Here is a 12,912-nt window from a genome sequence, read left to right as displayed (position 1 = left end):
ATCAGAACAAAGGAAAAGGATCTATCTTTACAAAAATATTTATAGCAGCCCTTTTTGTGGTGGCCAAGAATTGGAAATTGAGGGGATGCTATAAACTAGGAAAATGGCTAAACAAGTTGTAGTACACGATTGTGATAGAATGTAATTTTGCTATAAGAAATGACAAGCAGGATGCTTTAAAAAAAACCGGAAAGACTTATATGAAATGATGCAAAGTGCAATGAGCAGAACCAGAAGAACAGCATACACAGTAACAGCAATATGCGTAAGATGTGCATGATTTTTCTATTCTCAGCAATACAATGATCTAAGACAATTCTGAAGGACTTAAGAGGAAAAATTCTATCTACCTCCAGGGAAAAAACTGATGGAGACTGAATGAAGATTGGAGCATACTTTTTTTTAAACTTTATTTGCCTTGAGTTTTTTCCTTGGGGGAGGAGGGATCCTGGGTTTCCCTGAATAAAATGACTAATATGGAAATGTTTTGCATGACTGTACTTGTATAACCCATATCAAAATGCTTGTCTTCTTAATGAGGGGGGAGGCAAGGGAGGGAGGGAAAAATTTGGAACTCAAAAAAATTTTAATTAATATTAAAATTAAAATATTAAAATTGTTTTTAATATGTAATTAGAAAAAGAAATTTTTTAATTTTTAAAATTTAAGTAGTTACTATCAATAAACACTTCCTTGTCCCATAAAACAATGCAGTTCCAGGCACATCATCAACACTTTTCCCACATAATAATAATAATAATAGCTAATAATTATATAATGTTTACTATGCATCAAGGACTGTGCTAAGCACTTTACAATTATCATCTCATTCGACCTTCACAACCACTCCGGGAAGTAAGTGCTATTACTCTCCCCATTTCACAGGTGAGGAAACTGAAAGGTTAAGTGGTCTTACATCCATGCTATTCCTCCAACCAAAAATGTGTTCAAGAGCACTGGCCTGAGAATCTGAAGGCTTTGTCCCTAGCTCCAAATTCAATCAATCAATCATTCAATAAACATTTATTAAGCACCTACCACTGCCACACACTGGGGATACAGAAAGTAGCAAAAGATAATCCCTGTCCTCAAGGAGCTTAAGTAACAGTGGAAGGAAGGATGGAGGGAGGGAGAGAGGAAGGAAGGAAGGAAGGAAGGAAGGAAGGAAGGAAGGAAGGAAGGAAGGAAGGAAGGAAGGAAGGAAGGAAGGAAGGAAGGAAGGAAGGAAGGAAGGAAGGAAGGAAGGAAGGAAGGAAGGAAGGAAGGAAGGAAAGGGAAAGGAAAGGAGAGGAAAGGAGAGGAAGGGAGAAGAAGGGAAGGAAAGGAAGGAAAGAAGGGAAAGGAAGAGAGGGTGGGAGGGAGGATGGATGCACTTATTAAGAACCTACTGAGGGCAGCTAGGTGGCGCAGTGGATAAAGCACCGGCCCTGGATTCAGGAATCCCTGAGTTCAAATCTGGCCTCAGACACTTGACACTTACTAGCTGTGTGACCCTGGGCAAGGCACTTAACCCCCATTGCCCCGCAAAAAACAAAAAACAAACAAAGAACCTACTATGTACCAAGCACTGTGCTAAGTGCTTTATAAATATTCTCTTATTTCACCATCACATGAACTGTGTGAGCTAATAGGTGCTATTATTATCCCTACTTTACATTTAAGGAAACTGAAGCAGAGTTAGGTTAAGTGATTTGTTCAGGGTCACACAGCTAGTAAAGGTGTGAGGGCAGACTTGAACCAGTATCTTTCTGACATCAGGCCCAGTTGCCTCTCCTCTATAAAAGAGAGACAAGGACTAGATGCTCTCTAAGGTCTCTTCAGGCACTGGCATTCTACGATACTATCATTTATGAAGCCCCTAATATGTTCAAGGCATTATGCTGGGCAGTACAGAGCCAAACTCCTTTGCATGGCATTCAAGGTTGTCTTCGATCTGGTACTACCCTATCTTTCTTGCTTTACCTCCCCACTATTTATGCATGTGAACCCTCCCATCAGACTATTCACAGTTACATGTGCGTGTTGTGCCCAATCCTTGTCATTACTTATGCCATTTCTCCTGTCTAAAATTCTACCCATTCAAACCCTCCTCATTCTTCATGGTTCAGTTCAAGATTCACCTCCTCCATGAAGCCATCTGTAAATACTTCAATTATTTGTCCTTTGAATCTGTCTTACCACTAAATACTAGATCATATGGTGGTACCCTATAAAATATCTTTTATTATGCCTTACAATGTTATTTAAACTTCACAGTTTTATTTAACTGTAAGTGTAGGTCTCCTTTTAAAGGTCATGAGGGCTGAAAATATTAGAATGTAATGTTAAGACCTGCCTTTTCAGGTACAGAGGAATCATTCCACCATTCTAGGGGCCTATGGCTTTGAAAAGTTGAACTACAAATGAAAAGACCAGGAAAGACAACCATACCAAGTCATTAGCATGAAAGCCAACAGGAATCTGGGAAATGTACCAAGGTGGATGTGGTAAGTTAGGTGACGTAGCTCACTAAAGGAACCTAACTCCAAACTAGGCGGAATTGTGGGCCCAGAAAGACCTGAACTTTCCCAGTCTCTGTCTAGGAGGTGACAAACCTCAGAGCGAAGGCCCTGAGGGAAGAGGATAGAACTGCAGAGGCTTTGTAAATCTGTCAAATCTAAGGTACACAGATAAGCTTAAGATTGGAGGGGATGGATATTTCAACTACTCACTGAATATCTGGTCCAGTTTGTCCAGGGGATCAACATGTCCGTCAAAGATACCAGGACCTGTGAGGAGCCAACCTGTCTGGGCCACCTGAGCAGCTGAGACATCAAGAGATGTCTTATTTGTAAAGTACTTAGCACTGTGCCTGGCACACAGTAGTCACTTAATAAAAGTTTGTTTCCTTCCTTCCACATTCTGTGGAGAGCCAGCCCAACCAGGCAGAGGAGCCATTTATCTACCATACCACCAACATCAATACTTATCCAGCAGCAAACTTTGTAGACTTCCCAGAGAGAGAAAGGACACTGATGGAAAAGAAATAAGCATTTATTAAGCACCAACTATATGCCAGGTACCGTACTACACTCTTCACAAATATTCTGTCACTTGAGCCTCACAACAACTCTGGGAAAGAAGTGCTATTCTTATCCTCATTTTATAGTAGAAGAAACTAAGGCCGACAGTGGGTAAGTGACTTATCTGGGATAGATTCGAAGACTGAACTAAGATCTTCCTGACTCCAGGCCCATTGTTCCATCCAATATCCACTTCACTGCTTGAGGTCCTGATCTTCCAAAGCCAGTACTTCCCTTAGCCTATGTGAATGCCTCACTACCATGGTATTTCAAGTCCCATCTTGGACTCTGTGTATCTTCATTAGACAATGCAGTCCAAACTTGGGGGGAAATGCTTTGCTACTGCTGGAACAGAACTACTGTCCTATTCCATTTGAGTAAAAGCCTTTTCTAACTATGTGTTCTGGCTGATTGCTAATGCAAAGCACCAGTGAGGGCTGGTAAGCTACAGCATCCACAGGAGTCACCCACAGGGTTACCCCTAGAACCCAAGGAAGCAGTTATCCCTCCAGGGACTCCACCTGCCAGGAAGAATACTCATTTGGAGGAGGAAGCCAGAAGCGGTACTACATAACTTAGTACACACGTCTTGCCTCCCTGACTAACTTATACCCTCTTTGAGACAGTCGTTCATCTCTATATCTTCCACAATACCCAATACAGTGCTTTGAAGGCAGTAAACTCACTACAGGTTGAATGACTTGATTTCATATATATAATGGGTATGGGTATTTCTTGCCTTCTCAGTGGGTGGTGGAAGGGACAGAGAGAGGGAAAGAATTTGGAACTGAAAAAAAAATTAATTAAAAAAAGGAAAACATAGAATGAATGACTTCCAGGCAAGGGAAAGAGCAGGCAAAGAAATAGGACAATGAGCAGAGGAGGTGGGGGTCAGAGAGAATTGAAAAGAAGAGACTTAGGTGGCAGCTAGGTGGTGCAATGGATAAAGCACCAGCCCCTGGATTCAGGAGGACCTGAGTTCAAATCCAGCCTCAGACACTTGACACTAACTTTGTGATCTTGGGCAAGTCACTGAACCCTCATTGCCCCACCAAAAAAAAAAAAAAAGAAAGAAAGAAAGGAAAGGAAAGGAAAAAAGAAGAGACTTAACTGGACTGGACTTCATTTTGAACCTCTAGGTCTTAGTGTCCTAATCTGTGGAATGAGGGGAGTGATCTAGATGACCTCTAAAGTCCTTTCTTGTTCTAATTCCAGGATGCTATGCATTAGGTGTTATCTAAAGTCCTTTCCAGCTTGAAATCCTATGAACTATGAACTATGTTCCTACATCTAAATTCAGCCTCCTGTGCAGCAGAGAGGATCAAAGGAGCAAGGGGCCAGTAAGAAAGTGGTGCCAAAAGTCTTACCTTCTCCGTATTGTCATGCTATTATTTCCTTCTTCTGTTCTCAATTTATCACAAGAGGATATATTTGGGGCGGGGAGGGGATAAAGCACCCGCCCTGAATTGAGGAGGACCTGAGTTCAAATCTGGGCTCAGACACTTGACACTTACTAACTGTGTGACCCTGGGCAAGTCATTTAACCCTCAGTGCCCCACAAAAAAGGGCTATCTATTTGGGAGGTAAGACTCGAGAAAGAAGTGTGTGACCCTTGATTCCTAGTTCTTACTATTATCCTCTCCACCTTCCACCGTTCTGCCAAAACCCAAACCTATCCAAGAAAAAAACTTCTGCCTCCTTCCTACCAACCCAACTCTAAGAAGCTCCCATACAAGGAAGAGTTGACAAAATCCCAGACAGTCCCCAACCCAATGGCTTAATTCCTTCAGGGTGGGGGCGGGAATACGCCTGTTTAACAACCAGTTCTGCAAAAATACACAATGTACACAAGCATGACACACTTTGACGTTCAATCTGCATTTTAGCATTTTTCTCTATCACCTTCTTATGTCTAAACAATCAGTGAAATAAACCAAGCCCTAATTTGTTTGCCAAATAGTATAAATGCTCACACTGAAAATGTAACACCTCCATCCCACCCGAATGAGGCAAAATGAAGATTTTTCTCACATTCTTACCCATTCTAAAGTCCCATAAGTGAATGGGAATGGAGGAGAGAGGGAAAGGGAGACAGAGAGACACAGAAAGAGACAGAGAGACAGAGAGAAAGAGACAGAAACAGGAGAATAAAAGAGAGTCAATAAAGACAAAAGAAGCAACAGCTTACTCTGTTGGTCACTGTGTATAAGGTCGGACTCTTTCCCCACAGAATTCTGGCTATTATCCGGCACTGTTTAATAAAGGCAGCCTCCTACAAAGGTTCCTCTCTACATTCTTTCTCTAACCTAAATTCTGTTTCTAATTTTAAAAACAACAATAATAATACAGGTTAGTGATGTGTTCTGGAAAACTGTACAAACACTAACATCGTTTCCCAGTAATTTACATCATGATTTCAAAGGGATTTTATCTTAATTTCAAGAACACTTGGTTTGAAGGAACTAAGTTTGAATACTGCCAGATCACTTAATGTGTAACCTCAGTCAAGTTACTTGGCCTCTCTGGGCCTCCCCAGTACAACAAGGGATAATTATACTCCCACTACTTAACCTCGCCCAAGATAGTTGCAGGAGAAGAAAGCTAACAAAGATAGTTCCTTGTAAACCTTAATGTGCTACAGTAAAGTGAGGTATTATTATTTGCCTTACTGTCCAATAGGTCCCCATATACATCCATTCTCCTCCTCCCCACCCTCACACCCTACTTACTCATTGCTACCAGTTAATCATTTGTAAACCAGCATAAGAATGACAGAATCTTAGACTTTAAAAGGATTGCTCATTTTATTTTTTGAGGTGACTGATGGCACAGTGGGCTTGGAGTTTGGAAGATGTTGCTAGCATTATGACTCTGGGCAAATTGCTTTACCTCTATTTTTTCTCAGTTTCCTCAACTGCAAAATTAGAATAATAAGGGTTGTTGTGAGGTTCAAATGAGAGAACATTTGTAAAGCACTTGGCACAGTGTCTGGAACATAGTAGGCACCATAGAAATGCTTGTTTCTTTCTCTTCCCTTCCCTTTTGTGTAGGTAGTGTAGCTGATAGAGCACTGGCCCTAAAGTTAGGAGGACTTGAGTTCAGATCTCACCTCAGACACTTACTAGCAGTGTGACCCTGGGCAAGTCACTTAACCCTAATTGCTTTAAACATCAAGGCCATCTCCAGTTGTCCTGATCTATATCTTGCCACTGAACCCAGATGGCTCTGGAAGAGAGAGTAAGGTTGGTGACTTTTGCACAGCCCTCCCTCACTTAAATCTAATTCAGTGCAAGTCATGACATTACCCACACATCATGGCCTTCTTGGAGAATGAACCACAAACAACAACAACATGGATTATCACTCCACAGACTGGTGAATCCTCTGGACCCTTTCTCAGAATAATGGTGTTAAATGAGCAAAGTATATAGGATTACAAAGGAAACCGATTATATAGAAATTCAGTGGTCAAAATATTTAAAAAAGAAACTTCTGATAATTCAATATATCTAGCAGCAGTTCTGATCATTAAAAGCAATAAATAACAACGAACCAATAGTCACTTCAAAGTCATGATGGATCTATTTCAAATTCTGCAACAACTATAATGTGACATGGAAATATCTGTGATTTCTATTTCTGACGGAGTTGCCAATGCTGCTCATACTACTCTGGTTTGTTGCCTACATTCATAATGAAAGGAAATGCTAAATTTCAGTTTGAGGTTAGTAAAAATTTTAAAAAAATAATCCAAGTGTTTTCCCATCCAATTTCAAAAAATTCCCCCCTCCCCCTTAGAATCTCTCTCAGAACCTCAGAACAGTAAGCCAAACACCCCCCTCCCTACTCCAAGCATTCCTCACGTGGATAACAACACTTGCCTTGATGTTTACTAGTGTCACGGAGGGGAGGGTGGATTATTATTTTTTTTTGGTCAGGGCAATGAGAGTTAAGTGACTTGCCCAGGGTCACACAGCTAGTGTCAAGTGTTTGATGCTATATTTGAACTCAGGTCCTCCTGAATCCAGGGCCAATGCTTTATCCACTGCGCCACCTAGCTGCCCCCAGGAAGGGTGGATTCTGAGGATTTCTAGCATTCTAGTATGAGGAAATCTAGCAACTGGAAACTGATTTTTAGAAATCTAGTAGCAACTAATCTGTTGGCAAATCTGGATTTTTTTCTTGGATAGAACTCACTCATCCTACAAAGGTCTAACCATGCACTGTAACTGTATCTCCCATAAGCTCTCTTTTCTCCCCATGGGCTCAACATAATTCTGAAATTCCCACAAACTGAGACATAAAAGGAAGAAATTGGTGGGGTTTTAAAAAAATCATTGACTGCTTTGGATCACACAGTAAACTACGACCAGAGCCCAGATCTCCACATACAGTCACCTTTTCTTCCTTTTAACTTCTATGGCTTCCTCAGCTAAAGTCCCACCTTCTACAAGAAGCCTTTACCAGTTCTATTTAATCTTAGTGCCTTCCCACTGAGATGGTTTCTAATTTACCCTGAGTATAAATCCTGTTTGCATATTGCTGTTCCACGTGTTCTTCCCATCCCACCCACCCCCAAACTGTGAGCTCCTTGAGGCTGTTTTTGATTTGTTTAGGGTTGGTTTGTTTTTGCCTTTCTTTGTATCCCCAGAATTTAGTACACAGTAGGTGCTTAAAATAAATACTTGTAAAATGACTGACTCCTCCCTACTTTCTCAACCACTGAGCAAGTTTTTAAATCTACTATCTCAGCTTCACAAAGATCAAGTTGGGGGGATTAAGCATGAAGTTCTAGGGACTTCCCCTTCCATTTATCCTGATCTCATAAAGTCTCCAAATTAGATGTGTCTCAAAACTAGCCTCCTCTCCTCTATCCTTGGCCTTTCCTCCAGATCCACATAATTGGGGTCAGAGGGGGTCAAGGCCTGGTCTTCTGTAGGAATCTAGGATGAATAAACAGAGCTCTGCTACCCCATACAGACACCCACACCATCAGAAGCAATGCAGTATCGGATCAAATAAAGAATCCATTTCAAAGTATTCTTTTTTTCAACTTTGCTAGAAAAAGAAGTCTCATTCCCATTGACAACTATTTTTTTCTTCTTTAATCACTACATTGACACTGTATAATTATACTAATCACAGTTGTTTACACAAAATGTTGTGAGAGGCTTAAGAAGTCATTTTCTCCAAAAGGGGAAAAAAATTTTCCCCTGCCCCCTCCTCAAACATACACAGATGTTGAGTGGTAATCAAATCCAACATATATTTCATATGCTTCTGTAAAGAGTTATCAAAGGAACAAGAAATTTTCTCCAATCTCTAAGCCTTTTTAAAAAAATCTCCTCTGCCCACCTCTAACTGCACTCTTTTAAAAGAACCTCTTTCCTAGACAATCTACTGCTATTCATCCCACACTCAGTCAGCAACACTGACCTCTGCTTCCTACACAGCTGGATGAAGCTCACAGGGCTGGGAATATGCCTGGGAATGACGCTGGAGCAGGGAATTTAACAGTTCAGGATTTATCTGAAATTGTCTCAGGGAACCCTGTAAGCCAAGGACTGGATAAGAAGAGGCATACTGGGTGGGGAGAGGGAGAGAATGGCTTAGCGAGACAGAAAAGGGGGAAGGGAGAGGGAGAGAGGGAAAGAGAGGGAGAGGGAGAGGGAGGGAGAGAGAGAGAGAGAGAGAGAGAGAGAGAGAGAGAGAGAGAGAGAGAGAGAGAGAGAGAGAGAGAGAGAGAGAGAAAGCTCCTACCTACACTACGTGAACGCAAGGCCTGTTTGTTCCCATCCCCAGAGCACCCAGGGCCCTGAAACAGCTGCCTATGGAAGGATCCAGGACCAGGAAAAAAAGACAGCCCCTGAAGATTAGCTCAGGCCCCAAAAGCTAATTTCCCCTTTCATTTAAGGGCATCTGGGGCCCCAACTTACAGTTATGCGGTAGCTGTTTCAACCCACCACTTCATTTTGAATCGGAGAGCCCAGGGCCTATCTCAGCAAATCTAGTCTACAATTTAAGGGTACACTCTCAAAGAACATCCCCTCCATGACAGAGGTAACACCAAACTGTGTTTCAGAGTTGTGACTGAGGGTGAAAGGCTGTGGTGAGGGACTTTCTTCCCCCATTCTTTTCCTTTTCCCAACATATTTTACGTTAAATAAATGCCTTCAGATCCAGCCAGTCCCCTGGGATTCCCCTATATCCCCTAAGGTGGCAAGGTAGAAGGCAGCAGGGCTACAACCTCCCTCCAAATAAATGAGCCAAGAGATCTTATCGAGGGAAAACACAGTGAGATGTCATTACTTGATAATTCCAGCCTGAGAACTTATGACATTTTAGATATATTCCAAGCAAACTCCTGTTTACCTCCCCTGGAGAATGAATATCTTTTTCAAACAGGGTGTGTTCTAATAGGACCTTATGAAAATGAACCACAGAGCTCAGAAAACGTAAGGCAGTCATAGTAAATAAAAAATTCCCTGGGAGGGAGATGCTGTTGTGCTGTTCCCCACCCCCCACCCCCATCACTGCCGGTCCCCCCCTCAATACTTCCAGGCCCATTAATGAAAACGTTAAGATACTCAGTGAAAAAAGGCCAGGTTTGCTTGTGAAAGGTTGGAGAGATTAGAACCTGCTTGCCACCGACGAAAGCTATTTGACCCGAGGTGAATTCATCGCCCATGTGTCCCTTCCAGGTCAGAGAGGGCCCCCAGAAAGAAAAAGAGCTGCCTAGGAAAAATCAACCTCTGGCTTCATGCAACAAGACATCTCCTGATAGAGCTGCAAGAAAAAGATGTAGAAGAACCCCAAAGTTTAGCTGGGGCTTTGGTGTTTTATCACCCACTATCACTGCTACACCCAACACACAGCTGTACAATCTATCTGGATTGGCAGTTAGAGTCACTCTTCAGTTTGGACTCAGAGGCTTACCAACAGATTTGGGGGAGAAGGTAGGGGTTGGCATCTAGCCTCACGCCAGTGAAAAGAAACAGAGTTTGAAGCACACATACCTCAGTGCCAAGTGTCTAACCCAATGTGCCATGGTCCAGAAATTGGGACCTTAGATACCAAAGGGATCAAGGAGCCCAAAATAGTCCTCTAAGGGAGTGGTGGGAGTCTCAAGGATACAAACACCAGGTTTTCTAGGATTCCGGTTACCTCATATCCAAGGAAGTTTTCTTCTAAAGAACTGTCACAGTTAAAAGCACTCGGATGTGCTGTGCTGGTATGCAGGTCCCCTCACAAGTCCCACCACATCACTGTGAGATGCAATGGGCCTTTAAAAAAAAACAAAAACAAAAAACACGACCCAACTTGCTATCTATTTTTCTGCTAACCCTATTCAGGGTGAGGGAAAGGATTAATTCCATGCAAAAAAAGAAAAAAAAAATCTGAACCTGGTAATAATAAGAATGATAATTATAACAACCATCAACAATTCTTGCAGGATTTCTGGGGGAGACTTGCTCCTAAGGAAAACATCACCATCAGCAGGGAAAGGCAACCAGACCAAGGGGGTTGAGGTGGGCAGTCTTAGCAAGCCAACAGGGGCAGTCAATCTCCAACCAAACCAAACTAAAAAGAATTAAATAAAAGGCCAAGAAAATCAACTGTGAACAGAAACTAGCGAACCAAAACCAGGCAGGACTTACCAGGATCGAAGTGGGAGCTGAATGCAAAACTGGGATTGAAAAACGAAGACGACATGACTAGGGCAAGGAGCTTGGAGGACATTCTCATGGCAAAGCATAGGAGAGAAATGTCGGTTTAAAAAAAAAAGAAAAAAGAAAAAGTGAAAAAAAATAATAAAAAAACGAAGAGGAGGGAGGAATAGGCTTGGGGGGAGGGGAGGTGGGGGAGAATAGAGCCCTGAATGATCACTGCCCCAGGAGTTGCATTGGAGCCAAATGAAAATAACACCACGAATCACTGCTGCAACCCCTCCTCCTCCATTTTATTCTAATGCATCTCCTGCTTGCAGGTATTTTTAGAGAATTACCCCCGCCAAGATCCCCAAAGAAAAGAGGCCTGAGGGTGCCGTCTCTCTCCCGCTCTCCCTCTCCGGTTTGGGGGTTTTTTTTCCCTTCTCTCTCTCTCTCTCTCTCTCTCTCTCTCTCTCTCTCTCTCTCTCTCTCTCTCTCTCTCTCTCTCTCTCTCTCTTTCTCTCTCTCTCTCTCTTCCTTTCCACTATGGGAAAAGTGCCTTTGCTTCTGCAGCAGCAGGGGAGCCCCTGGACTGGTGCAATCCGAAAAATATATAAATATATGTAAGTAGAGAGACAGAGATTTCTCCTTGCTTCCAATAAGGGGATGAAGAAAAAAAACACCAAGAAGCATGCACACGCGCGCAAGCACACCCACACACTCACACACGGAGCGATCCTTGAATACAAACACGCGCGCGCGCATACACGCGCGCACACGCACACACACACTCACACACACACACTCACACACACACACACACACACACACACACACACGTTGCAAGTTTTGGATGCGGTTTGCACCCACCCCCAGCTGCGGCTCCTCACACTGTGGCCTTTGTCCGGCTCCTCCTACAGAGGGGAGGGGGAGGGCCTTTGGGGCTCAAAGTCATCATAATCATAATAACAACAATAATAATAATAAATCATTGTAGCCGCCCGTTTCCGGGAGGAGGAGGAGGAGGAGGAGGAGGAGGGGGTGGTTGGTAATAAAGAAAGAAACCGCCCCCAAGGAGGAGGCAAAGGAGGGAACTGCGGGGAGGGAGAATTCACAGCAACAGCAGCGGCGGCGGCGGCGGAGGCAGCAAGTGTTTATGAAAATGAAAGAGCAGGAGCTGTTCCAGTGCTGACCCCGACAGCAGCAGCAGCGGCGGCAGCAGCAGCGCCATCTTGCATCATTTCGCAGCAGCGGCTGCGGGGGCGGCGGGGGCGCTGCGGGGAGAGGGGGACAGAGGGTGGGAAGATGGAGAGAAGGAGGGGGCGCGGGGAGGCGGAGCTCGCGCGGCCCGTGGCGCGTGCCTGTCCGTCCAGTCCAGGTGTCTCCCTCCCCGCCTCTCCCCCAGTCTCGCTGCGCTCCTTCCCTCCCCTCCTCCCTTTCCTCCTCCCCTCCTCGTCTCCCTTTACCCTCCCTCTCCCCTTCTCCTCCCCTTTCCCCTCCCTCTCCTCCTCCCCCTCTTCCCTCTTCCCCTTCTCTTCCCTTTTCCGTTTCCCCTCTTTCTCTCCCCTCCTGTACATCCCCTTTTCCTCCTCCTCTCCCTCTCCCCTCCCCCTTGGTCACCCCCTTCAACCTCTTCTCCTCCCCCTCCTCCTTCTTCCCTTCTCTCCCTCTCCCCCCTTCTTTTCTAACTCCGTTCCCCACCCCAACCTGCCCCACATAGCTTTAGCCAAGGCCTAGGGATCCTAGAACGAGAAGGGACCCTGGAAGTCAGTCTAGGTCCGATTCCCCACCCCACCCCCATTTTTTTTAAACAGGAGAAGGGTAGTGACTTCTCCAAGGTCACACAGCTAAGAGGAAGGAAGAACTTGAGATTCTTTTTTTCTCCCCCTCCTAGAAAACCATCCCATATATAACCAGTAATATTTTTTGAAGAAGTGAGCAAAAATTAGCAAAACTCATGAATAGTAATAGCTAGCATTCATACAGTGCTTTAAGGTCAGCAAAATGGCTTGCAAATATCTTATCTGATCTTCGACAATCTTGGGAGGTATGTGCTATTTTTGTTGAATCGTTTCAGTTGTGTCCAACTCTTCATGACCCCATTTTGGGGTTTACTTGGCAAAGATACTGGAGTAAGTTTGCCATTTCCTTCTCTACCTCATTTTACAGATGAGAACAGAGACAAACAGGGTTAAATGACT

The 12,912-nt window shown here is 43.7% G+C and overlaps 1 protein-coding gene across 6 annotated transcripts in view; it reads right to left on the bottom strand.

Annotated features, from left to right (window-relative positions):
- Positions 1-11,976, bottom strand: part of AATK (apoptosis associated tyrosine kinase) — a 224,825-nt gene extending 212,849 nt beyond the window's left edge. For 2 of the 6 annotated variants that reach the window (XM_044000029.1, XM_044000032.1), the window contains exon 1: positions 10,721-11,515. In XM_044000029.1, the coding sequence (XP_043855964.1) occupies positions 10,721-10,808 (88 nt within the window). In that variant the 5' untranslated portion in view covers positions 10,809-11,515. Of the gene's footprint in view, positions 1-10,226; positions 10,346-10,720; positions 11,516-11,581 lie in introns of those variants that run through there. The other 4 variants (XM_044000031.1, XM_044000033.1, XM_044000036.1 and 1 more) reach the window with 3 other exon arrangements.
- Positions 11,977-12,912: the final 936 nt, after the last annotated feature.

This window comes from Dromiciops gliroides, chromosome 4 (assembly GCF_019393635.1).
Source record: "Dromiciops gliroides isolate mDroGli1 chromosome 4, mDroGli1.pri, whole genome shotgun sequence".
Classification (NCBI taxonomy): domain Eukaryota; kingdom Metazoa; phylum Chordata; class Mammalia; order Microbiotheria; family Microbiotheriidae; genus Dromiciops; species Dromiciops gliroides.
Note: the sequence above shows the minus strand (reverse complement) of the source record. Positions and strands in the feature narration are given on the sequence as shown.